The sequence below is a fragment of the Elgaria multicarinata genome, chromosome 8, assembly GCF_023053635.1.
Source record: "Elgaria multicarinata webbii isolate HBS135686 ecotype San Diego chromosome 8, rElgMul1.1.pri, whole genome shotgun sequence".
Lineage (NCBI taxonomy): Eukaryota > Metazoa > Chordata > Lepidosauria > Squamata > Anguidae > Elgaria > Elgaria multicarinata.
The window spans coordinates 13,725,356-13,753,260 of NC_086178.1; the positions used below are offsets into that span (position 1 = coordinate 13,725,356).

At 46.1% G+C, this 27,905-nt stretch overlaps 1 protein-coding gene across 1 annotated transcript; it reads left to right on the top strand.

Moving 5' to 3' along the window:
• Positions 1-9,422: 9,422 nt before the first annotated feature.
• LOC134402449 (fetuin-B-like) lies at positions 9,423-27,617 on the top strand. Its single transcript, XM_063131898.1, has 7 exons — positions 9,423-9,713; positions 11,757-11,867; positions 14,030-14,117; positions 15,886-16,040; positions 20,359-20,472; positions 21,353-21,466; positions 26,136-27,617. Exons 1-7 carry the CDS (start codon positions 9,480-9,482, stop codon positions 26,532-26,534), a joined length of 1,215 nt encoding a protein of 404 aa, XP_062987968.1. The 5' UTR covers positions 9,423-9,479; the 3' UTR covers positions 26,535-27,617.
• The last annotated feature ends 288 nt before the right edge of the window (positions 27,618-27,905 follow it).

Genomic DNA, 27,905 nt, shown 5'->3' on the forward strand with positions numbered 1-27,905 from the left:
AGAGTTTTTAGAAAGCCTTTTGAGGAAGCAAATAGAGGTAAATTTGCTATAAAAGAGGACGTAAAGCCTTGCCTCCTAAAGCATTTTGCTCATGGAGATGCCAGCAGCGGTTCTGCTGTGAGCACTCTGAGGAGGAATTCCCACTGTTATCTCCAATCCAAAATCGGAGATTCCAGCACTTTGTGTGGGCAGTGAGCGACTTGGATGTCACTGGGAGGAGCACCATCTGAATTTGTTCAAGCCCCGTGGGGATGATTCATGGTGTGTATCACTATAAAATACCCACTAGAGGGCGCTGTCCCACTACACTGAATGGGCCACATGGGGGTTGTCTATATGGGTTCTTTACCCTGACCTAAATGTGCAGATTTGCGTTTCGGGACACATAACACAGCTGTCCATTTGCCATAGCGCCAGTTTTTTAACGCGATAATGCGCATATTCGTAGTTGCGATTTTCCGTGACTTTTGGATCACGTCCCAGTTTGCACCGCATTATAGTTATGTGTCGTTGGGGGAGTTAAATCGCATTTTGACATGTGGGTGGAGCTTTCAGGGCAGGACAAAGTGATTGGCCAATTTCCCGCCTTCCCACCTATCGCGTCTTCCTCTGGCTCCCTCGTTCCTTCCCGCCATTTTCATTTTAAATTATATAATACTGCGGAGCTCTGCAGATAGAGCTTATAATATTAAACAAAGGGGGGGGGGAATAGGCAGCCAGAGGGAGGAGACATATTCAGTCCCCATCTCACTCTTCAGAGAAAAGCCTCTGTTTGCTTTTTGGAGGGTTGTCCTTTCAACACGCTGCTTTCCCCCACCCTCACATCCTTCTTTGCTGCCTCATTGCTTCTCCCCCCTCTAAGTTTCTCTCTTATATGAATCTGCGGAGGTCCGCAGATAAAATTTATAGCTTCGCTCCTCTCTCCTCCATAGCATCGTATGTGCGTATGTGCGCATTAATAACTGCACTATAAAAAAAATCAGGAGATAAATCACTGTTGCTGCTGCAGTGTGACGCTCTTTGCCTAGATTCAAATCAAGGAAAATTTGGTTTCATATTCAATGAGGAACAATGCTGTTGTCATAGAATTATAGAATAGCAGAGTTGGAAGGGGCCTACAAGGCCATTGAGTCCAACCCGCTGCTCAATGCAGGAATCCACCCTAAAGCATCCCTGACAGATGGCTGTCCAGCTGCCTCTTGAATGCCTTTAGTGTGGGAGAGCCCACAAACTCCCTAGGTAACTGGTTCCATTGTCAGACTGCTCATATAAACAGGGGCATAGTTGCAGCTTGTTTCCCCTTTCTCTCCTGTGTGATTCTTCCCGTCGCTATAACAGAAGGGCAGCAGGAAGCAAGAGCAACAGGAAGGAAATGCGATTTCCCCCATCTGATGATACCAAGGCCATAGCTAGACGGGGTGATATCCCGGGGATCGTCCTGTGCGCCCACATGACACACAGGGGATCCTGGGAGCAGGGAGGGATGATTAGTCACCTTTAGTCACGTTTTTTCCACAGTCTCGGGATGACCCTGAGACCACAGAAAGTGTGGCCCACCGTCACGGTTTGTCCTGGCTCCTTGGGGTTACTCGCGAGGAGCCAGGAACCATGCACGGGGAGCAGAGCTCCTCAGGAGCTCTGTACCCATTGGGGGTGGGGTGGGGGGAGTGGGGAAATTAGTATTTTTTTAAAAAAAAATACTTTTCAGCACACGAATGCTCATGCGCTCCTTCTGGGTTTTTTTAAAAAACAAAATGGTGGGCGCGACGTCCTGTTCCTACGAAGTCATCATGCACTGCGTGTAAACAAAGGGGGAGATCTCGCGATAATAATATCGTGAGATCCTCACCCCTCCATCGTGCTAGACTCGTCGGTCTAGCTGAGGCCCCAGAGTCTCGACAGATTTCCCCCACAGCTCCCAGCTCATTTTGCAGTTGTGAATCGAGCCACGCGCTCCCCGCTGTAACATGCGAACGTTGCAAGTCTCCCTTCTCTCTGTCAGCGCCCCAGAAGAGAGAAGGAAGACTTTTACATACAATAACCAGCAGCGGGCAATTCCAGGCCTGATCGTTGTGTGCAAAGGCCTCCCTTCTCCCTGCTGGGGTGCCGAGAGAGAGAAAGGAGATTTGTGCACAGAACCGGCAGAGGCAGGAAGGGCAGCATTTAATTTAAAATACAGTTCTTATTAACACAATTTTCCATTGATTCTAACAAAACGGTTTACTAACTCAACCAAACTAAAAAAACCAACCAACCAAGTTAAAGATAAAAGAGTTGTAGAGAAATTTATTATTTATCAAAGAAATGTTATAAAACACTATTCACAGACCCGAGCAACGTCGGGAATATCAGCTAGTACTCAATAAAAGTGCGATGTGGCATGATTTTCTTTCTAGTGGCCATTTTCACTTTTAAACTTAAGCATGTCTCTAGACCTCAGGGTTGCAGGAAAACCTGAACATGTGTGTTGTAGAGTTTTGGCTTTGAAGACCAGGAGGCTCTTCAGTGACTGTCATGTAGAGTGAGAAGTCCCAGCTCTGGCAAAGGAAGACCCTCTACTAACTGACCTACCACCATTTTCCCCAGTCTCAGAGATGAAGTCTTACATATTAAAGCAAGGGAAGAGGGAAGGCAGACTTTTTTTGGAGCCTATTCTTTTTATAAGCACTTGAACTGAGTCCTCAAACAAGGCTTGGGCATTTTTTGATAGCCTAACCCAGGGGTGTACACAAAACCTCCACTAGTTTCTCAGCCAGGAAGGAGATGCTTCCGCATCCTACTGCAGAGTTATTAGAAAGTATTTTGATGAAGCAAATAGTGTTAAATTTGCTATGAAAGATTTTATAAAACCTTGCCTCCCAAAACCATTTTGCCCATGACTAGGGTGACCATATGAAAAAAGGGACAGGGCTCCTGTATCTTTAACGGTTGTATTGAAAAGGACATTTCAGTAGGTGTCATTTGTATATATGGAGAACCTGGTGAAATTTCCTCTTCATCACAACAGTTAAAGCTGCAGGTGCCCTGCCCTTTTTTAAATCTGGTCCCTCTGGTATAGCTCCTGCACCTTTAACTGTTGTGATGAAGAGGGAATTTCACCAGGATCTCCATATATACAAACGACACCTGCTGAATTTCCCTTTTCTATGCAACTGTTAAAGATACAGGAGCCCTGTCCTCCTTTTCATAGGGTCACCCTTCCCATGACTCTACATGAGAAACGGGTACAAATGTGTATGGTTGTTTTTCCCCCCAATATCCTCCCAAATTTCATTGGGGAGAAATGCCTCAGAATAATAATAATAAAAAAAACCACATGGGGAACACACACGAACATACACAGACATGGCCCAGTTTTCTGTTTTTGTTTTTCCCATACCTTCATATGGCTGCCCACATCTCTGAATTGGGTTCTTCCAATCTAAAAGTCCTTTGACATCCTCTGGATTGTTCTTGCAGCACTGGCTGCCATTTTAAACACACACACTGCAGTGGAGGCACTCCCCAGCCTGTTGTTACATGCGATACTGGCCAGAGTAGAACAATGGGGTGGTTAATAAACCTTCCCCAACTCTAAAACAGGCCATAAGTTCTGGATGGTTTATTAACATGGCCAAACAACCCACCCTGGATGGATTCGCATGTAACGACAAGCCACAGCACACACCCTAAAGTGCAGCTGGCATTTTAACAATAAGTCCCACAACTAATTAAGCCATGGGGGCTTGCTGGGACGTGCACAAAAGCTCAGTATTTATGGGCATGGCTTCACAAAAGCTTTTTCCAGAGTCTCACATTTACTCGGCTTGCATTGCATGAGAAAAGGAAAGTGTGTTGCTGTATGGTTCTAACAAGGAAAGGAAAAAAGGAAAGAGTTCTCAACTGTGATTTCCAAAAGTCCAAAAAGGTTAGCAATCAAAACATTTGCACCAGATCAGCCATCCACAAGCTGGTGCCTTCCAGATTACAATTCCCATCATCCCCAGACAGCAGGGCAATGACAGGGATGGTTAGAGAAGGCTTCCTTAGATCCACTGAGAAGTGCTTTTCTCAAGAGGTCCTGTATACATTAGGGGTATGCACGGACCCCCCGCTCCGCTTCACTTGCAGATCCGCGATTTTCGGAGCGGGCCGCTTCGCCCCGCCCCCGCTCCGCCCACTTCCGCTCCGCTCCACTCAGAGCTCCGGATCCGGATCGGAGCTCCGTTTTTTTTCCCCATAGGCTTGCATTGAAAGCTAAAAAATTATACAACTTTTTTTCTGTTCAAGTTAGAAACCTCACGTTTGGCACCATGACACCTCATGGGGGTATACACATGCACGCCAAGTTTTAAAGCAATCCCATCATCCCCTGATTTTGGGGGAATTTTTGAAAATCGGGCACCCCATTCACACCCCTTTCCATAGCTCCGTCAATTTGCACGTTAGAAACCTCAAACTTGGCACCATGATAGCTTATCCATGTGTCCCCATGGATGCCAAGTTTCAAGGCAATCCCATCATCCCCTGATTTTTGGGGAATTTTTGAAAATCGGGCACCCCATTCACACCCCTTTCCATAGCTCCGTCAATTTGCACGTTAGAAACCTCAAACTCACCACCATGAAAGCTTATCCAGGGATACATATGCACGCCGAGACTCAAGCAAATCCCATCATCCCCTGATTTTTGGGGAATTTATGAAAATCCAACACCCCTTTCCATAGCTCCGTCAATTTTGCACGTTAAAAAAAAACCTCAAACTCACCACCATGACAGCTTATCCAGGGATACATACGCACGCCGAGACTCAAGGCAGTCCCATCATCCCCTGTTTTTTGGCGGGACTTAAACCTGCAAAATTTGGAACTTCCAAAACTCCAAGTGAGCGCAGGAAGGACTTCTCCCCTGAGTCAAAGCCACACACACACAACATCCCTGCGAGGTGGGCAGGGGAGGAGGGAGGGAAGGCAGGCAGGCATGCAGCTGGCATTTCTGGGGGCATAAGGAAGTGAGCCAAGGATAAGCCAGTAATGCATATAAAATGGAATAAATAAACAAATAAACAAAGGAGGGGTGGAATTAAAAGCAGCAGTGTTGCTCAATAAACAGCAAGAAGAACTTTTTTTAAAAGGCTATATCTGTCTTTTACCAGCAATAGGGGGACGTGCCCGGGGGAGGGGGAAGCAGCTGCCAGTTCAGCTCAAGAAAGCCATTGCTTCACCAACAGCTCTGAGCTTGAGAAGTAAACGCTCACTTCAACTCATAACAGGCATCACTCCAACACTAAGAAGTAAACGCTCACTTCGACTCATGATAGGCATTGCTCCACCGTTTTACTCTCTTTGGAAGGCTCTGATGGCCTTCCAGTGCAGGAGAGAGTGGGGGCACGTCCACGATGAGATGCCCTAGGGGAGCTCATCCCCTTGCACCACATCTTTTCAGTTGTTCCCCAAAGTTAGGGTGGGTAGCAGTGCTGTGTTTCTATCTCTTATTCTTGGCTTAGTATATGATTTCAGGTTGTGTTTGTGCATTTGGTGGGGCTACTGTTTTAAAAAACACTGGGAAAAGTCCGTTCAGATAAAGAAAGAGAAGTTTCCCAGAATCCCAAGTTACCCGTTTTGCCTATGCCCTCCTCCAACTTTGGGATCATGTGATCATGACCGGGAGCTGACTCTGCCCCTCAGCCCTTTGAAAAAGGTATTTTTCCCTCTGATTTTTCCAAAAATTCTAGCGCGTGACCCGCACCACGCAGAGAGGTGAGAGTAGTCTCAAAATGACCCCCATCCACGACTCTCTGTGCACAAGAATTTTCAGAACGATAGCTTAAAAATCAACCCAGTTATCCCCGATTGTTTTCCGCAATGCAATCCTATGTGCGAAAACCTCCGTTTGACCCGCGCTGTCCCTGTTTGTAATGTTTGTTTACCCGATTTTTAAAAAAATATAGCACGCGAACCACATGACACAGAGAGGTGAGAGTAGTCTCAAAATGACCCCCATCCACGACTCTCTGTGCACAAGAATTTCCAGAACGATAGCTTAAAAATCAACCCAGTTATCCCCGATTGTTTTCCGCAATGCAATCCTATGGGCGAAATGTTTCAAGATGGCGATCGGAGCGCTCCGCCTGAACTAGGAGCTCCGAAAAATGGCCGCTTCTCTTCGCATTGCTTCTAGGGGTCCGCGGTCCGCTTCTACTCCACCTCTGGGTAAGGCGGAGCAGGCCAATCCGCTACTGCTTCTCTGCTCCTAATCGGAGCGAAGCACATGCCTAGTATACATTACTACAAGCCATCCTCCTAACCTGTTCCTGGCTAGATTTACATCTCTCTTCTCCACCAGAGCTTAAGAGAAATAGCAGGAAAATGATCACCCTGCCCCTGCAAGACTGGGAAATAAATTGGGGGGGGGGAATATGAACACCCATTTCCTTGCTGGAGCTCTAGAAGGCAATGCTCCAAGTTCTGTTCCATGAAAGCTCATACGTGAGACTGGGCTGATGTCAGCTCACGCAACTTCAGCATCAGGCCAACAACATTTTGTTACCTGGGAACAGGCCCAAGTTGCTTAATATTAAATAAACAGGCAAGTTATAAACTACTTTTCAAACGTGATTCCTTCCCACTCCACCCTGGTTTTCATACACTGAATTCAAATGCTAAAACATGTATTGCTTAGATAAGAAGAGTTTGTTCCAGGCTGTGCCTTCCATTGACAGAAAGGCTCCAATAATGGAATGTGCGTCTATCTGATTTTCAGGGATTCCCCCTGCCCTGCCCAAGTACCACAGCTCACCTCATTCAGCAGGGTCCCCTGACCTGCTGTGTGTTATTTGCAGGGTGGGGCTACTATGTAGAAGTCCGTTCTCACCAGCCCAGTTGCACAGACCTAAACCTGGATCCAACCCTATATATTCACTGTCAGGTCTCAATGCTACTTGCAATTACTAGGAAGTAAGCCACAATGGACATGGCGCGACAAACTTCTAATGATGTTTATGTAAAACCCAAAATTTACGTAAAACCCAAAGTTTATGTAAAACCAAGACCTTGGCCTCAGAACTGGTCTGTGAATTACACTGTAAACTTACAATGTCCGAATCATTGACTCAATGTTTGTGGTTTATGTATCCAGGTATAAAGGTGATGGCCACTGTGCGGTGGCAGAACAAATATTAATTAATCATCCTAAAGTATCTAAGGAAATCTGGATGCATTCAAAAGCCTATTCATAGAATAATAGAATCAAAGAATAGTAGAGTTGGAAGGGACCTATAAGGCCATCGAGTCCAAACCCCCTGCTCAATACAGGAATCCACCCTAAAGCATCCCTGACAGATGGTTGTCCAGCTGCCTCTTGAAGGCCTCTAGTGTGGGAGAGCCCACAAACTCCATTGTTGTACTTTTCTAATGGACAGGAAGTTTTTCCTGATGTCCAGCTGGAATCTGGCTTCCTGTAACTTCAGCCTGTTATTCTATGTCCTGCACTCTGGGAGGATCGAGAAGAGATCCTGGCCCTCCTCTGTGTGACAACCTTTTAAGTATTTGAAGAGTGCTATCATGTCTCCCCTCAATCTTCTCTTCTCCAGGCTAAACATGCCCAGTTCTTTCAGTCTCTCTTCATAGGGCTTTGTTTCCAGACCCCTGATCATACTGGTTGCCTGGTCTGCGTCCTTCTTGAATTGTAGAGCCCAGAACTGGACGCATTAATGCAGCCCAAAGTAGCATTGGCCTTTCTTGCAGCCATATCGCACTGTTGGCTCATATTCAGCTTGTGATCTACAACAATTCCAAGATCCTTTTCATTTGTAGTATTGCTGAGCCAAGTATCCCCCATCTTGTAACTGTGCATTTGGTTTCTATTTCCTAGATGTAGAACTTGGCATTTTTCGCTATTAAATTTCATTCTGTTGTTTTCAGCCCAGCACTCCAGCCTATCAAGATCATTTTGAAGTTTGCTTCTGTCTTCCAGGCTATTAGCTATCCCACCCAATTTTGTGTCATGTGCAAATTTGATCAGCATTCCCTGCACCTCCTCGTCCAAATCATTAATAAAAATGTTGAAGAGCACTGGGCCCAGGACTGAGCCCTGCGGTACCCCACTCGTTGCCTCTCCCCAGTTTGAGAAGGTTCCATTGATAAGCACTCTCACAGATGTGCTCCAGATTTTCCCCTTCCCAGTGCCCAAGCATTTCCAACATAGTCCTTCTAATTTCCTTCCTGATCGGGCTGCAGGTACTGGGCTCCTAGGCTGGCCTTCCACCACTACGTCCAGAACAGCCGCCACCACCCTTTCACCACCATGTAATTCTTCTGAAGTAAAGGCCATTGCCAAGATGACTCTTAAAAAGACCAGTGCTGATTGGAGAGAGGACTATGTGTTGAGTATCCAGTGAATCCCTTCTTCAGCACAACAGTTGCAGGAGCAACAGTTGCACAAGCTGCAGGAGCTATACTAGAGTGACCAGATACAAAAGAGAGCAGGACTCCTGCAGCTTATACTGTTGTGATGAAGAAGGAATTTCACCAGGTGCTGCAGGCATACAAATGACAACTGGTGAAATTCCCTTTTCTATGCAACGGTTAAAGATACAGGAGCCCTGTCCTCCTTTTTATATGGTCAACCTAATATTGGGAGACTTGTAATTCTAAGAGAATGATAAAAACGTGCAAAAAAGAACTTTTGTTGAGATCAGTGTTCACTTACTTCGACATTATTTATTTATCGGGGTAGGTATCCTGCCATGACTTTTCACATGCTGCTCCGTATTTGTCCTGCTAAGAGTTTTGTCTTTTCATCTGCAGCAACCTGGTGGCTTCCTCTTCTATCTCCCCTTGGTTGTGGTATAAAATGAATGCCGGAAATTGCCTAAAGATTGCAAAATTAGCAGTCTACCTCAACCAGTAAGTACTTCGTCTCCCACTTCAAAGAATGAGTAAAGGTTAACAATCAAAATCCTTTACTTGGGAAAAGGCCCAAATTGCATAACCTGGTTCCAACCCTATATATTCCCGGTCAAGCAGCAATCCTATATGCACTTACTAGGAAGTAAACCACATTGGACTTGATGAAATGTACTTCCAACAGATGTTGGATACAGTCCAATGTTGGTGTAAGACTAAGGCCTTAGCTAGACCTAAGGTTTATCCCGGGATCATCCCGGGGACATCCCTGTGCATCTATGACACACAAGGGATCCCAGGAGCAGGCAGGGATAACCCCGGGATGATCCCGGGATAAAACCTAGGTCTAGCTAAGGCCAGTGAACTCAGAACTGGTTTGTGTTTCACACTGCAAACATACAACATCCTAATCATTTACTCAATATTTGTGGTTTACGCATCCAGGTTTAAAGGTGATGGTCAGTGTGCAGAAGAAGAACAACAAATATTAATTAATGATCCTAAAGTATATAAAGAAACGTGAATGCATTTCAAAAGCCTACTCTTAGAGACAGGATCCAGATTCTCTCTCTGTGGTCCCCAGACATTTCCAAAATGGCTCTTCTCATTTCCTTCCTGATCGGGATTCAGGTAGTGGGCTCTTTGGCTAGCCTTCTACCAGTGCTTCCAGAACCGACGCCACAACCTCTTGTATTCCTTTCCCCATCATGTAATTCTTCTGAAGTAAAGGCTGTTGCCAAGATGGCCCTTAACAAGATCAATGCCGATCGAAGAGAGGGCTATGTGTTGGCTCTCCACCGAATCTTTGATGTCCGTGAACTTCCACAGGTGAGCAGTCTCCCCTGTATTGTCCGAGTTTTCCTCATTTCTGTCAGATGCATTCATCTTCAAAAACACCAAGGGCATGTCTATACAGCTTCTTTACCCCGAAGTAAATGCGCAGATTCACGTTTTAGGACACATGACGCAGTCATCCATTCGCAGCAGTGCCGGGTTTTTAAAGCGATAATGCGCATATGCGTAGTTGCGATTTACTGCGGCTTTTGGATCAACGTCCGAGTTCGCACCACATTATAGTTATGTGTCGTTGGTGGAGTTAAATGGCATTTTAACATATGGGCGTAACTTTGAGGGCAGGACAAAGTGATTAGCTGATTTCCCGCCTTCCCACCTATCACGTTCTCTGGCTGCCTTGTTCCTTCCTGCCGGTTTAATGTTGATAGAGCTTTTAAAATTAAAACAAAGAAGGGGAACGGGCAGCAAGGAGATGTGTTGAGTCCCCCACTGCTGCCTCATTCCTTTCCACTCTCAGTTTTCCTCTTCTTTGAATCTGCAGAGCTCTGCAACTAAAATTTATAGCTTTGGTCGTCTATACTCCATAGCATAGTATGTGTGTATGTGCGCATTAATAACTACACTACAAAAAAAATCTGGAGATAAATCGCTGTTGATGCTGCAGTGTGACGCTCTTTGCGTAGATTTCAATCTATGAAAATTTGAGTTTATATTAAATGAGGGGCAACCCTGTTGTCGTATGGATGGGGGGCCAAATGAGGAAGGCGGGCACAGAGCGGGTATCCCTGGTTTGCCTATACATGAAGTGGAAGCTGGGGGCTCCTTCAATGTGGTGGCATAAATAGATGTCCCCTATCTGACCTCTTCCCAAGTATTCCAGCTTCTACCTACACATCAGCCCAGGGGCTCTTCAACACGTCGTACTGAGGCCGCTTTTTTGCGACCCCAGTGCAACCCCAAAACGATCGTGTAACTTGCCTTTGGAAGAGCCGAGGAAGAGGCATCCTTGCCACCGCCGCCGCCACCCACAGACCTCCTCGCCGGCTGGGACGGAGAGCTCGGGGGAAGAAGGCGGGGTGGAGAGCTTCTTCCGCTCTCCACCCCTCCTTCTTCAGCAGAGCTCTCCTCGCCGGTTGGCAAGGAGGTCTGTGGGTGGCGGCAGCGGCAGCGGCAAGGACGCCTCTTCCTCAGCTCTTCCAAAGGCAAGTTACACGATCGTTTTGGGGTCGCACCGGGGTCGCATAGAAGCGGCCTCAGAACGATGTGTGGAAGAGCCCCAGGTTTGCAGAGGGAAGCCTGCTGGCAGCTTTGCATTCTCTGGAGGCCACAGAGGTAGCCAATGATTGCTCCAATTTCAAAGCTGTGAAACTGAGGTGGAGGAATAGGAGAAAAATGACTCTGTGTGGGATCAACGTACAAGTCGCAATGTTCTAGGAAAGCAGAGCTCAGTGAGCATGTAAAGAAACACCTTGCATCTCAGGGTCTTTCCAGATGTGCTACCAATGAAATGTCCTTGTGCAGCTATTTTGTCTTTTCTTTATCAGAGAAACGACACAGGTATCGGTAGGAAAACACACGAGGGTTATAAGTTGAAAACAACGACGTCTGCAAAACCCCACCCCACTCCATAAAACTCTGTAAATGACGCAGGGTGATGGCACAATTAAATGTCTCGTCTGGACGCACCTAAGAGCAGTCCCTTCACTGGGGGAAAAAACCTCTCTTAGATGGTTGTGGAAATCTCCCTCTTCATGGGTTTTGAAGAAAAGGTAGTCAAGGCGTCTGTTGAGAGCATTTGGAGATATTGGGAGACGTGGGCTTGTAAGAGAATGATCAAAACGGGCCTAGAAGAAATTTTGTTGACATCAGTTTTGTTGACATCACCCACATAATTTGTTCAGTGGGCTAGGGCTAATCTACATCAAGCAGAATATAACACTTTAAAAACGGTATGAAAATGGTATTTGTAATGTGTCCTGGGCCTGAACAGTTGTCATAACCATTATAATCCTGCCATGCCTTCTCAAATTCTGCTTCATATTTGTCCTGGAAAGAGTTTTGTCTTATCATCCTCAGCATCCCGGTGGCTCCCTCTTCTATCTCACCTTGGATGTGCTGGAAACTAACTGCCACGTCCTGAGCAGGAAATTGCCGAAAGATTGTGAAATTAGTACTATGCCTCGCACAGTAAGTATTTCCTCTGAACATTTAAGAAATAAGACTCTGTAGTTGTATTCACATGGGACCCAGAGAGGTTCGCAATACATTTCAGACTGGAATTGGTGAACTCCTTTACATAAGATCTCTGGGGATCCACATCACTCACACCCTAGGCAAGCATCCTTGCAGCCCCGTCTTTATCCCTCAAGCCTTCACATGATCTCTGAGCTGCTACGTCCCGCCCCACCTGCTACTACTTACCAATTTTTTCCATGTGGAGCATACGTAGATAGCTTTTGTTGTATAGCACATACCGTTTCAAATTCCATTTTAAGTGTATGGGTGTGGATACATAAAGCATAGTAAATTCTGGTAAGATGGCAGGAGCGGTAAGGATAAACAAAATGGCCAGTTTCATTTTCTTTCTCTTGTCCATTTTTCCAGCCTTAAATGGACTTCGTCCTGATAGTTGAGCATTTTTATTTAGACGTTTACATGTGTTACACGCATTTCTCCTCGTACTCACACTTTTGTACGCAATTTTGCCGCCTGTGCACATTTTTGCAAGCATCTTTTCAGTAATGTAATGCATTTTAACGTTATTTGCACTAAAACACATGCTTTGTATTCATTTTTGGATTGGAGAATTCTACAGCAAAATTGAGAGAGGTGCAAATGTAAAAAAAAAAATGAGTTTGGGTTTGCATAGTGGCTCAAAGGGATGAAACTAAAATGCAAAACAACCCTAATCCTCCCCCCCCCCAATCCCTCAGTGGCAGCACAAAGATCATGGTGACAAAAATTAGGGAATATGGAGCAGGGGGCAGGAGGAATGCTGTGGAACAGAGGTGAAGAGACGTGGGCCATAACTCAATGGTTGACCACCTGTTATGCATGCAGATGGTCCCAGTTTCAATCCATAGCATCTTCAAATAAGTCTAGGAAGGAATCATACCTGGAACCCTGGAGAACTGCTGCCAGTCAGTGTCAACAATACTGGGCTAGAAGGACCCATTGTCTGACTCAGTATAAGGGCCTTGCTAGACCTACCAGAAAATCCGTCTGGGAGGAGGGGTGACGGCATGCTACAGCTAGTGCACGCCGTCGTCCTTTTCCAGACGTAAACACGCGACGGGGCAAGGGAAAGCCCCGTCGCGTGCTCCAGGTTTTCGCCCCTTAAAGGGCCATGTGCGCAGGAGCGCACCGCCGGAAAAGGTAGGGTTTTTTAAAAAAAAATAAAGGCTCCCCCGCTCCCCCTGCCCCTGATTTCCCACACACACAATGTCTGATGCCCCCCTGCCTGCTCACTCGCTCACCCGTCCTCCCCCCATCCGCCAGGCCTGTCTCCATCCTTCTTCCCCCCGCCCCCATCCGCCATGGCTGTCCCCGTGCCCGTCCTTCTTCCCCCACCCCCGCCCCATCCCCGATGCCCGGGCTCATGCCCGTTCTTCTTCCCCAGCCCCTGTCCCCTGCCCCCAATGCCCGTGCCTGTTCTTCTCCCCCGCCCCCTGTCCCCAATGCCCATGCCCATTCTTCTCCCCCCCCCTCTCTCCTGCCGGGTCAGTCTTTCCCCTGGCCCCCATCTCCCCCCCCATGATTCCCCCCCCCGGCCCGATGGGCACAGCGCTCCTATGCTGTGCATCTGGGAAAAGCTATGGAAGTCGCTAGACTTTCCGCAGCCCCAGCCTCAGGCCGGGGCTGTGGAAAAGCTGGGCCATAAGCGAATCCACTTATCCCGGGGTAAGGGAGGGTCTTAGCCAGGCCTAACCCCGGACTCCCCTGTGCGTCATCTGGATGCACAGGAGGGAGATCGGGCCTCACACCACGCTAACGCCTCGTCTAGCAACGGCCTAAGACAGCTTCCTAGGATGCTCAATGTGACAGTGCAGGAAAGTTCTCTGAGACTGTATGGAGGGGTAGGGGAGATCTATACACAATTGCTGGTTTTGGCAGTAGCTGCATATTTGTTGGTAATATCTCCAAAATATACAGGAGAGGGGGGCAGATCTAGTAGAGTGATATAATAAAAGGAATATAAAGTATGTGATAAAAGGTGATTCTGCATTGCAAATTGGGGTAAAGGTGAGGCCTGCATCAGGAAAAGAAGAAGATCCCTGGTTTAGGTTACATCCCATTATTGGCAAAACAAATTTGTTCTACAAACTTCAGCTAATTCTTTAATGTTTCAGATCTATGGACAGTGCAAAGCAGCGTTCCGGCTTGGCAGGAAGGTGGAACATAATTTTCTATATACCTACGACTGCATTTTACGCCAACGTATGTATTTTTATATATTGGCTTGAATACAAGGCGAAAGGAAAATTCATGTGTACATTCACACACACACACTTCTATTCCCAGTGCAGTTTTAAAGATTTGCCAAAGTGAATTAAAATGAGGTTGCACTAAGGAATGCTGGACTGAAAATCTAATTTTCATGGGGAAAATGCTCTTGTTTTTTGAAATGTGCCCATAGCAGATATCAGAGTTTAGCATGAACTAAACATGTTGACCAATTCCAGTTGACCAGTTTAGACTGGTAGATTTACAAAGGATAAATCTATCATAATTGCATGTGACTACTTTTAAATTCAAATATGTTTAAACAAATCAAAACCTGAAATGTCCAAGGAATGACAGCCAATTTTGGATTTTGAAAATGAGGCAAATCTTTGGCATTTTTAAGCTGCATTTCATTTTACTAACAAGGGTTGAACTGCACTATTTATGTATTTATTTACAATATTTATGTAGATTTTGGAGTGGTGAACAAATAGAATAAAAGAATTAAAACAGAATAGCATACCATTAAAAAATTACATTTTTAAAAGAACAAGATAGAGGTAAAACTGTGGCCAGTCATTGAGGAAAGCTTCCATGGAAAAACAATCAGGAGGAGCTGAAAGCAATACAACATTGGCACCTGCCTGACCTTATTCAGCTCATTACTGGGTCTAGGCACTGGTTCAGGATTTGCACAACCTCACATGATTCAGATGTCACAAGGAGATAGAGATGCATGTTATCAGAATACTGATCGCATCCAGCACATGGAGTTTCCCCCACATGAACTGCGCTTTTTTGTAAGATTCCTCCAGGGGGTCTTGGGGGATGTGGGCAGTGAGGGACTTGGATCGCACAGGGAGGAACACGGTCCAAGTCCGTTCATGCACCGTGCACTGCCCCATGAGGATGATGCCTGGTGAGTAAGCCTAATGGAGTCATCCACACTATGGAGGACCCCACACAACTGACTCAGCTGTTGCAACTTCACTGCACACTGGCCTCCCACAACGGGAGAAGCTGGCACGCAGTGAAGCAGTTTCCTGGTTGATGCTCCAGGTGAAAGTACTGGCTACCTTTGTTGGAACATAAATTATGTTGAGGGTATAGCCCTGCCCCCTATTACCATTCAGCCTGGGAAAGACTAGGGGGGCAGTCATCCAGCACCACACTTCTAGCTAGTGAACTGGGCCTAATTTAAAACTGTTATTTCAATTCTGAGAGTATAGGGACATAGCTAGACAGGGCGATATCGCGAGGTTATCCCCAGGATCATCCCTGTGTGTCCACATGATGCACAGGGGATCCTGGGAGCAGGGAGGGATGATCCTTCCCTTTCCCCGGGATATCGCCCTACCCTTTCAGCCTGCTTTTTCCACGGTCTCGAGCTGATCCCGTGACCGTGGAACATGTGGGCGGGTGTCACGGTTTGTCCAAGATCCTTGTGATTTCTCACGAGGAGCCGGGAACTGCGCACAGGGCACAGAGCTCCTCAGGAGCTCTACACCCATTGGGGGGTGGGGGGAGTAGGGGAAATTGTTAAAAATAAAAGAAGCTTACCTTTTGCGCACGAGCGTTTGTGCGCTCTGCTCCTTTAACAAAAACAAAAATCAAAATGGCGGGCGCGACGTCCTGTTCGTCCAAGGCTGTCGCTCACTACATGTAAACAGAGGGGGAGCACATCCGGTGGGCGCTATGTTGGGGAAAGCTGATCTAGCTGATACTGGTTTGTTGTTTCTTCCCCAAATGGTTCCTCCTGAAGATATATCAATGCGATGTGCTGACTGCCCCCCTCTTGATGACCCCACTCAAACCCAGTATCAAGAGGCGGCTGCTCAGATGCTTGCCAAGTTCAATGCAGAAAGCAACCATCCGCATTATTTTGCCCTCCTCAATGTCACCAGAGCAACTTCACAGGTAAGGTTGCAGTTAGATGTCAAAAAGGTTGTTTGATCCAACATCTCGTTCCTTTATAGAATGAGTGAAATCCTGGAGGACAGACGTGAGTGCTACCGTCCATAACCTGCTGCCCTCCAGAAAGGGCATTGCTAAGACAGTGCTTAGACCATGAAGACCAAGCCCCAGATCTGATTCCCACAGACCTGCATCTATTCCACAGAGTACTGAGTGTCCATTAGTGCCAAGAGAAAGGACTTCTCTCTGCTTCCCCTTCCTTCCCACATACTCCTGCACACACACACACACACACACACAACCGTTGCATGGCAATGAAGCCCAGCAAAGGTATTTCCATTGGTGCCAACAGACATTTCTCCTAATCTTAGGTGTCATTTAGGAGGGGAGATTTCCAGAGGGATAGCAGTTGGGGAGGAAGGGTTACTACACCTTCCCTTTGCACTGCCCCCCCTCCCTCAGTGAGTCTGCCTTCTTTTTGCCATTGCTAGTGCTCTTCACAGTCTTTCGTATCATTGCTACCACTTGCATCATTGACAGAGAGCCAGTGAACAAATAGGCATCTACTGCTCCTCCTACCACCACTATCCATAGAATCATAGAATAGTAGAGTTGTCAGGGGCCTATAAGGTCCAACCCCCTGCTCAATAAAGGAATCAACCTTAAGGCACACCTGACAGGTGGCTGTCCAGCTGCCTCTTGAATGACTCTAGTGTGTGAGAGGCCATGATTTTCCTAGGTCATTGGTTCCATTGTCGTACTGCTCTAACAGTCAGGAAGTTTTTCCTGATGTCCAGCCGGAATCTGGCTTCCTGTAACCTGAGCCCATTTGTCCACGTCCTACACTCTGGGATGATCAAGAAGAGATCCTGGCCCTCCTCTTTGTGACAACCTTTCAAGTACTTGAAGAGTCCTATCATGTCTCCCTTCATCCTTCTCTTCTCCAGGCTAAACATGCCCAGTTCTTTCAGTCTCTCCTCATAGGCCTTTGTTTCCAGACCCCTGATCATCCCTGTCACCCTCCTCTAGACACACTCCAGCTTGTCTGCGTCCTTCTTGAAGTGTGGTGCCCAGAACTGGACACAATACTCAAGATGAGGCCTAACCAGTGCCGAATAGAAGGGAACCAGTACCTCATGCAATTTGGAAGCTATACTTCTATTAATGCAGCCCAAAATAGCATTTGCTTTTTTTGCATCCACATCACACTGTTGGCTCATATTCAGCTTGTGATCTACAACAATTCCAAGATCCTTCTCATTTGTAGTATTGTTGAGCCAGCTGTCCCCCATCTTGTAACTGTGCATTTGGTTTCTATTTCCTAGATGTAGAACTTGGCATTTATCCTTATTAAATTTCATTCTGTTGTTTTCAGCCCAGCACTCCAGCCGATCACAATCTCTTTGAAGTTTCATTCTGTCTTCCAGGGTATTAGCTATCCCACCCAATTTTGTGTCATTGCAAATTTGATAAGCGTTCCCTGCACTTCCTTGTCCCAATCATTAATAACAAATTTGAAGAGCACTGGCCCAGGACTGAGCCCTGCGGTACCCCAATCGTAACCTCCCCCCCGTTTGAGACGGTAGATAAGCACTCTTTTTAGTCTGATTCTGTAGCCAACTGCGGATCCACCTAATATTTGTCCCATCTAGCCTACTTTTAACTAGTTTGCTGATCGGAATGCCATGTGGTACTTTGTTGAAAGCATACTTTGTCCACAGCATTCCCACAGTCCACAAGGGAGTTTACCCGATCAAAGAATGAGATCAGATTAGTCTGGCAGGATTTGTTCTTGACAAATCCATGCTGGTTTCTACTAATCACTGCATTATTTTCAAGGTGCTTACAAATTGATTTCTTTATAATCTGCTCCAAAAAATTTCCCAGAGATGGATGACAGACTAACTCGTCTGTAGTTCCCAGGTTCCTCCTTTTTGCCCTTTTTGAAGATAGGGTCAATGTTAGCTCTTCTCCAGTCATCCAACACGTCATCAGTCTTCCATGATTTCACAAAGATAATAGACAGTGGTTCTGGAAGTTCTTCTGCCAGGTCCTTTATTACTCTAGGATATTTGTGCCAGAGTGAGAGACAAGTAAAGAAACAGATTGTAATGGTCAAGAGGGGGGAGGGAATCCAGGAAGATCTTTTCAGTGGGCCCCTGCAATGGTGTGAGTCCTCATTGGGTGCCCAGCTATGCCTACCCTTGACGCTGAGGCCACAGCTAGACCTAAGGTTTCTCCTGGGATCATCCAGGGTTCGCCCCTGCCTGAGCACTGGATCCCCTGTGTGTCACCTAGATGAACAGGTTTGACCCCTGGACGATCCAGGGATAAACCTTAGGTCTAGCTATGGCTTCAGTCTGGTGGTTGTTGATGCAGCTCACCAGGCATTTGCTCCGTGTTGCAGTCTGCCTGAATCTGGCCTGGTGTGGCTACACATTTCACCCCCAAAGAGGAAATACATCATCAAGAAGAGGACAAAAGATCACACTACTTTCCATATTGCATGCACATGCTAATTTATAGGGATAGGCGACTTTAAAAATCATGACTGTACCTTCAAGTGACACAATCTATCTCTCTCACACACACAGGGAAAAGTGTGACCAGTTGGCCTCTGTGTCTGCTCGTTCTGCTGTCTGGATGCTAACTGCTGATGGGCAATTCCAAGGCCCTGTTGCTCTCCCTTTTTGTGATTATCTTTTAACTCAGTGTTTCTCAGCCTTTTTTGCTCCATTCCCCCCTTTCACCATTGTTCAGAATATAATTCCCCCCTTCCCAAGATAGTCTAACTCAAAAGGTGCATTCCAAATAATATGCATATAATATTGAAAATCTTTTATTTTTTTCTATGTTAGTCCCGTTCAAAGGGGCAACGCAAAGCATGGTCCCTTTTTCATTCTCAGCTCCCATGCTTTGCGATGCACTTTTAAATGGGAAGCTTGAAACTTCTAGGATTGCGAGGGAGGGAGGGAAAAGAGAGCAAAGGCCTGGCTTTTGCAGACGGCATGACACTTTTCTGGGACGTTTTTAATAACATGTGTAGGAAGACATAATCTACAGGACATCATACTTTGCTGAATAGTGGTCCCAATTCCCCCCCTGGAACCCTAAAATCCCCCCCCAGGGGGGAATTCCCCCCTTGTTGAGAACCCATGTTTTAACTGGATGTCAACTGGATGGTCCTAGAAGATGCCTTTGGATCAATGATGGCCCTCTGTAAAGCAAGACAGATGCATGGTCACCCAAATCAGGTCTAAAGCGTTCACTCTACCTGCTTCCCTGCTGCCCAAAGTATTACCTTCCTGCCCTTAAACGTGATTTCTTTACCTTCTGGATTTTAACCAGCTGTTTTCCCAGAAAGGTAATTTTGCTTTGGCCCTGTTGTTACAGTATGCTGGGGAACATGAGTGGGAGGGGGCTATTTCACCCATGGTCTACTTGTGGGTTTCCTCGGGCATCTGTTTAGCCCCTGTGGAACAGAATACTGGTCTAGACAGGCTTTGGGTTTGATCCAGCATAGCTCTTCGTATATTCTTCCATACATGACTGTCTCTTAGAAGTTACGGTATGAAGCTTAGAGATTTTTAATGGAATCAATTAATAAATATCATTAACTAACTAATAATACATATGAAGGCCATAACTAGACCAGGCCTATATCTCAGGATCGTCCCGGGATCATCCCTGTGCATCCAAATGACACACAGGGGATACTGGGAGCAAGCAGGTACGACCCCTCCATTTGCCTGGGATAATCCTTAGGTCTAGCTAACGCTGAAGACAAATGTTTCCAGGCCTGCTTTAGATTTAAACACAACAAATTACATTTAAGTAAATGAAACTGTTTATTGATATTCTTGCTGTTTTAGCTTCTTAGGATGTGTTCTCTCCTGCCCCACCAAACACACACACACACGCACGTGAGCACCATGTGGAAGAAATCTGCAATGGATTCAAATGAGTTAAAATTACTATGAATCAGATCTGTGGATTCCATTGTGTTGTGGACCAGTTTTTTTTTCCACTTTGGGGGCAGAATTGCACTGATTTGCATTTGGGATAATGGGAATTTGCATAAGTAGAATGAAATAATGGTTAAAAAAAATCAGTCTCACTCCATCAATGAGCGGATGATGGAAAAAGAGACATCTGACAATCCAGAAAACACAGATCAAACAGATTGAACAAAATCCATGGGTCCCAGGGTTTGAAGTTGTTCTGTTCCTGTTACTAAACACAAGGATTTTGAGGCTCATTAACTGGTACCTCTTGCAGATGATGCAAACTCTCCAACTCCTTCCCTGCACCCTTTTCACAGGGCTACTTTGGAATTTCAGCAATTCTGGATTTTACCATCCAGGAGACCTCCTGTCCCAAAAGCAAGTCCGTGACGGATATCTCCAAATGCCCACTCCTCCCACCTGAAACTGCAGTAAGTATTCGTTGGTCTTGCGTAGAAATTCACCTTTGTGGAACCTTGCTATTCCTGCACCATCCATTTGTTCTCCAAGGACAGGTCCCTCTGCCTGGTTCAATACTCTACTGACAAAGGTGTCTTTTCTCAACAACAACAACAACAACCGTTTATTGCTTATTAGCTGGTCACACCATGCGCATACAGAAACGTAATAAAAATTCTCCTCTCGCCAGAGGGAATACCAAAATACAAAGTGTTAATAAAATGGCTAACAAGAGCACGTTAAAACAGCTTGTAATCCTGGACAATATTTGCTAACATGTTATATTATATTAATAAGTTTAGTCTTTTACGGCTGCCAGTGACTTTCTCTTCTCCAGAGCCCATTTGACAAATCTGGCAGTCGAACATGACGTATAATAATCTGTACCAGCCAATAGTGTTAGAGTTATGCTTACAGAGGAGTTATAATTAAACTCAACTATTAAGGGCTCGAGATATTGCTTCCTCTGCTCTGCGTACCATGTCCTCTGCCTTGAGACAGCCAGCTGGGCAATCTGTTTTCACATTGTGGTGCGACCTATAGTGTGCCTTCAGCTTCATCAGCTGGAGTGAATTCAGTCTGCACGGAGTCATAAGCCATCTCAGCTCATTTGAGATGATAGAAGTTAAGTACGGGGGGACGTTCCCTCAGAAGGTCATAATACTTTTGTAAATCATGTTAGAATGACTCCCTCCAGCGATGGCCATTGCTGTCTGGATGTCAACATCATGTAGCCATCTAAAGATCTTCTCCCTGGCCCTATCGTACCCCCCTTGCTAGTAGGTTTGTTTGCGAAAAGCCCAACTCAGAGATAGATATTCCTATCTTGTCTGTGTGTCTTTTCTCATGTAGGTGACAGGTCTATGCAAAGGCTCTATATCACGCGGTGAGCCACTATTGCTGCCAGACGGTCAGATAAAACTACAGCAGTCTGTCTATGTAAAATGTGATTTCTTCCACTCGAAGGTATGTTGCTCAGTCGAAAGTATTTACAGAAAATAGTAACCCATAGTATACCAACATTTTCATGTTATTCATTTTTATCCTTTAAACTAGCTGATATACCGCTCACACACCCTAAGATATATGTGTGCGAGGTAATTATCTTAAAGTAGTAGGCCAGTGCTAGGCCTGTGAGCTAACTTTTAAACAAATGAAATCCGTTTCTTTTTTGTCTCTCTCTCATCGCTGACATAGGCCGGGGCCGCCTTGAAGCCCCAGCTTCCCATGGCCTGCTTGACCATCTTCTGCTCGGGGCTCTTGGCAGGCACTGGGAAGCCTCCAAGGGTGGCCAGGTCAAAGGCCTGCACCTGCCTCATCCCATGCTTCTCGCCCACCAAGTGCTCCAGCAGGAGGTTGTAATGAAGTGCTGGTGCCGGCCCAGGCACTTGCCTTGCTTTGTCAGGCCTATTCAGGCCTGAGGGAGAAGCTGCCACTATGATTTTTCTGTTCCCCCAGAAAGTGAAGTCTACAAGTCCTTGGCATGCTTTTTGCCATGGTGCCCGGCTTGCCTAATGAGAGTCCTGCTGCCAAGGCTCACAGGAAGTGAAGTCTGGCTGAGCCACTCCATGCTGCACTGTGCCCGTGGTGCCTGTAGGCAGGCCTTGAGGGAGCCGGCCAGCTGACTGACTGATGGAGTGACAGTTAGTCCAGTCGTTGCCGTCGGCGACAGGCCCAGGACAGCGCCCTCCTTCCTTCCTGCTCCCAATGGTGCCTAGTGACCGAGGTAGCCGGTCCCAGGCGCTCTCCCTTCAAGCCCAGGATGGCGAGCCACTTCCAGATTATGGCCGCCAAAGCCCAGTAACTCTTCCCTCCCACCAGGGAGTTGTAGGCATAAGCCTAGTTCCCTGAATAACGTGTTAATCTTTGAACACCGTCTGTGATGTGGTGGGACACAGCTGGAGAGTGTGCATTCTTAGTTGTGGCACCCTGCTTATGGATTTCTTTTTCCCAGGCAGGCTTGCCTAGTGATTGCATTAAAGGCTTTCCAGTGCCATGTGATTTCCCTCCTCCCCCAAGGCCTTTTAACTTGAGAGTTTTTTATGCTGCTTTTCCCCCCTGTCCTAACTAAACCACAACATTCCAAGACAGATGCAGGAATTACTGAATAAAGTTTATGATTTTTAGGTAAAAGCCTGATTATACGATTGAAACAGAAGAGTGAATGGAGGAATGACTGACAGCTGAGGCTAGAATGGAATGGTGGGTGGAGTTAGTGGCAGTTGGAGAAAGTCAGGTAGGAGGAGAACAAAGACAATTAGTGAGAGGCCAGGAAAGTTGGAGCAGGTTTAGGACTGTGAGTGAGATAGTCACCTGGTTAGCATATAGTGACCAGGTTTGCTAACCCATACTTTATTTTAAACCAGACAATACTACAGGCCAATACTACACCTCCCAGCATGCCTTTGGCAGCCTGCAGGTGCCCGCAACCTCTGATAGGCAGTTCCCTCCTCTCGTTGTCGATGCTGCTCCTTGATAGAGCATTGAGGAGTAGCATCACCAAGGAGAGGAGGTAAGCAAATGTCAGTGGATGTGCCCAGCTCTGGCCAAATCCTGATGGGACTGCCTCAGCCTGCTTTTCTCAACCAGCAAGTGTTCATTAGGCGTCTTTACTGAAGGGCCAGGGCCTAACCGGGCACTTGCCCCACTTCATTGGGCCTGTTTCTGGGCATGCACAGAGTGCCTCCCCTTTTTATCTCCCTCTTAAGGGTGAAGGCCGCACAAACGCTTTCCCCAGATTCTGAGAAAACAGTGATAGCAGGATGGGGTGCCTTTGAGCATGTTCAGAGTTTGACCGCTCAAAGTCACACTGTTGTATCTAGTTATGATTTTAAAAAAACATGAATGGCAGGCAAGAGGAGGCACCGCAAATGGACACAGCCCATTTATGTTTGCTTTCATGTGGGAATTGGGTTGACTGCTTGAGACCAACCATAGGAGTCTGGGTTGTGAAAGGCATGCAGCGGCCACCCACCTGTGCAGTCACAATGGCCGCCAAAGGCCATTACATCTGCTCAAGGCATGCTGGGAGTTCCACCCAAGGCATGCTAGGAGTTGTAGGCATAAACCTAGGCTTTTATTAAATTATTTTAAAATACTTAAAACCTCGAATTTCATATTTTTAGATTTTTCTGATACACTGTAGAGACAGACCTATCAGTGTGCCAAATTTCAAGTTTCTAACTCATCTGGAAGTGGATAAACATTTCCGGACATATTATTATTATTATTATTATTATTATTATTATTATTATTATTATTATTTATATAGCACCATCAATGTACATGGTGCTGTACAGAGTAAAACAGTAGGTGGAGATACCTTTTGCCATTGGTTCACAGGGTGGTTCGCAATAAATAAAAAAGTAAAGAAAAACACAGTACAAATGGACAAATAAACTGCCAGCTGTTCAAAGCAACGGAAGGTTAATAGGATTAAAACTCAGTATTTAAAAGGCCTGCAAAATGAAAGAAAGACTGGAAAAAGGGAAGGGAGAAAGGAAGGAAGGAAGGAAGGAAGGAAGGAAGGAAGGAAGGAAGGAAATCTTGTGGTGACTGGCATTAACTCTGACATGCCCATGGCAGGTGTCCATGTTTCTGGCAATGCTACCTGCCCCCATCATCTGCTGCTCTAGTGGTCACTTCCCACCCCAAATTGTAGAGACTTGTGCCCCGAAGCCTGGCCCCATGGATCCACCACTCAAAGCAGAAGCAGAAACACCAAATTACTGTGCCTCCAATCCTAAACTTCTAGAGTCTATGCAGAAGGATATGTTGCTTCATGGCTTTTGTCCAGGCCAAGCTCATTCATCAAGGCGACCAAAGTAGCTTCCATGCCAAAACCAACCCTGAAGATGGAGTGAAATGAGTCTAGATAAAGGGTCCAGATAGGATGGTCCAGGGGAAAACTCAGGGATGATGGAAGATATTCATGCCAATGGCATTGATAAATGCAGTCATGAGATCTTGAGAGCCAAATTTAGGTTGTGGATTTAAGATAGCATCTTGCATATACAGGACTGGCTAAACACCCAGGATGCTTACTAGATAGACAACAATCCTCCTCCTCCATTGGGAGAAGGAACCTTAGGTCTGTGGTAGAGCACTTGCTTTGCATGCAGAAGGCTCCAGGATAGGGTGACCATATTTTGGAAAACAAAAAGGAGGACAACATGGTCGCCCCCAAGGGGGCGTGTCCAGTACCAAGGGGGCGTGCCCACCCAAACATAGCCTTGGTGACATGTCTGATTTTACAGCACACATTTAAGACAAATCTGTTCTACATAACATCTTAATGTTAAAATCACTGAAATAAAGAACAAGTGAGAGATTCAATGTATCTGAAATTAACTTCACTCACTCCTACTTTTGTAGGTTTTGCTATACTTCGAAGCTTTTGCTATACTCTGTGTGTTACATTCTTCCCTTCTCTCAAATATCTTTTCTGACTATCTTCACTCATTGCAAGCTGCTGTTGTTGTTAACAGGGTTTGCTACTGCCCCCAGATCTGTTTCAAATTTGGTACGGCTAAAGCTCTACCTAAAAGCTATCATGGTGCCAACTTTCAGCTCTTTATCTTTAAAATAATAATTTTAAAACCTCATTTTTTAAAAAAAATTCTAAAAAATCAATGGATGAACAGATCTGTTTCAAATTTGGTGTGGCTAAAGCTCTACCTAAATCCTATCATGGTACAAAGTTTCATCTCTTTGTCTTTAAAAATGACGATTTTAAAAATAATAATTTTAAAACCTCAATTTTTAAAAAATCCCTAAAAAATCAATGTATGAACAGATCTGTTTCAAATTTGGTATGGCTAAAGCTCTATCTAAATCCTTTCATGGTGCAAAGTTTCATCTCTTTATCTTTAAAAATGACAATTTAAAAAAAAAATTAAAACCTCAATTTTAAAAAAATTCCTAAAAAAATCAATGGATGAACGGATCTGTTTCAAATTTGGTATGACTAAAGCCCTTACTAAGAGCTATCATTGTGCCAAGTTTCATGTCTTTATCTTAAAAAATGACGGAGTTATAAGCATTTTTGTTAATTCCCATTAGAGCTGCTCTTTGGGGGGGAAAATCCGGATTTCCCCTCCCCCTTCTGGATTTGCCATCAAGAACCCGGGCAAATCCGGGTAAATCCGGTAGAGCTAGGAAAGAATCTTGGCTGGAAACCCAGAGAGCTGTTGCTACAGGTCTGTGTCACCAAACTTGGGTTAGATGGTCCTATGGTCTGACTCAACTGTGAGGCTCCTTCCTATGTGAGAACTGGTGGGAGACCATTGAAGGCTAAATCCATGTGTGCATCTGATGTGCTCAGTTAAGCAATTGCCATATTGCATGGAAATGACTTCCCTCTATTGTTTGCCCATCAGTTCACCCTGTTCTTGGGGTATATTTATAACTATTCCTGTGGCAGCTCTCTGCTCTGTGGAGGCTGTATTGGACTTGTTCACCATAACTTTAAAGTGTTAAATGTTGCATGCCCGTTGTGAGCAGCACTAAGCTGGCTGCCATGATCTGCATGGGAGGCGGGGGAAGCATCCCCCACAAGCAGGGATATGCACTAGTCCTCAGGCATCCCATTGATAACAACCCCTGAAGAGATCTTCCTTACATTTTGTCCTATTAGGCAACTAACAGCACAGAGCAGAATCCCCAGTCTGTTCCTGAACCCGGGCATGATGGACGCAAGGAGGACGCTGAAAGCCACGCGTCACAGCATCAGCATCCTGACACTGCTAAGACGTTCCCAGAGCTGGAAAGAACAGTGGGACGGGTGATCTTCATTCCTTTTGAAGAAGAATCTAATAGGCCATCTGCTCCCCCTCAGGTGCAGCATCCAGAGGGAGGCAAGCCACTGTGGCTACCTGGCTGGACCAAACCAGCTAGGCCAAGCATCCCTCCATTCCCCGCCGGGTTTTCAGAATCAGACACTTGTCCAGGAGAGAGCTCAATGGATGTTTTCGACCTTGAGCTGCCCAGTAGGCCCGTAGTTAAATCACCGCCCCAAACGTCCCAAACTCAGTAATGTAGTATGCTGAGAAGCTAGTCAGCTTGAGGCACAGGAAAGCTTTTAGATCAGGAAGGATGGGCTGGGTCTTGGGATCTCTCCCTTACAAAAGGTATCACTCTCCCATTGGATCATGGATTGAATTAACTCACACAGGGGTCCCAGAGGAAACTCTGCATTATTACAGGAGGTAATCGTGGCTTGCATGAGTGGAAATGCTGTACCAAGTGAGCTCCCTCTTGCACACTTTCTTCACCATTTGATCCAAACTAGACACGGCAGGGGCAGCTACAACTGTGAGGCGTGCGTTGGCCCTCTTTGTGTACATAGAAAGCATGGGGTTGGGATGGGGGAGTTTCCTTCTCAAGTCAGCTGGGCTGGGAGAAAAATCCCCTGGTGCAACAGAGCACCTGGAGGTAAAGTGGGGAGGGCTCAACAGCCCTCAGCCTCACGCACCTTTGGGCTGTAAGAATGGCCTCCCAGCCCCAAGCTTTCTTTCAGGACGGAGCAGGCATCTGAACGAACAAATGTGGCTGCTCTCAAACATCTACTTTGTGTGCTCCAAGCCCTGACAAACTCTGCCTCTCGCCAAACAGTGGAGGGGAGCCCATTGGCACACAACCACCAATTAGTTATAGCGTAAAACGTTGGAGGGAGGTCAGAATGAGGGAATCCCCTGCTGGAGTCAGGCTCAAAACCCTACTGGGCCCAACTCCAAATGAGGCTCCTATGACTTCCCAACCACCCCCACCCCTGACAGTGCCACTTCCCCTCCCCAAGTTTTCTAACTACAGGCCTCACGATCCCCAGGAGGAAAATGCCCATCTGTGCGCCATTAGCATCCATGGAGAGAATTTGTGGCTCTCACTTGTGTAGAAGTGACCCCTCCTAGATGCCACTTGCTTCACCCCCCTTCTCAAAGTGACCTCATGATAGCTAGAGAGCTATTCTCTCTTTTCCCCTTCTTCCCCTCCCCTCCCCTCCCCTCCACCCCACCTTTTCACTTGTTCATCCCAGACGTCGTCCTTGTCATGTGAGAATGGCAACTGTTTTCTGTGCCGGAGGGAATTTTATAAAATACTCAATAAAGCAGCAATGTGACGTGTTTGTCTTCCTTGTGTCTATTTTAGATATCAGAACATTTCCATTTTCACTTTTGAAACAAAACATGTCTCTAGCCCTCAGTGTTGCAGGAAGATCTGCAAGTGTGTGTTGAGCAGTTTTGGCTAAGAAAACCAGGAGGTTCTGTGGGTGACGGTCATGGAGAATGAGAGGTCCCGCCTCTGGCAAAGAAAGACACTCTACTACTAACTGAGCTACTGCCATTTCTCCCACCCCCATAGATAAAGTTTTACACTGTAATGCCTGGAATGGGGGAAGGCAGGCATT

Coding starts and splice junctions, on each gene's coding strand:
- LOC134402449 (XM_063131898.1), top strand. CDS start 9,480: ATGGCTCTTCTCATTTCCTTCCTGATCGGGATTCAGGTAGTGGGCTCT. Junction 16,041..20,358: donor TCACCAGAGCAACTTCACAG/GTAAGGTTGCAG, acceptor CCCTTTTCACAG/GGCTACTTTGGAATTTCAGC. Junction 21,467..26,135: donor GTGATTTCTTCCACTCGAAG/GTATGTTGCTCA, acceptor TTGTCCTATTAG/GCAACTAACAGCACAGAGCA.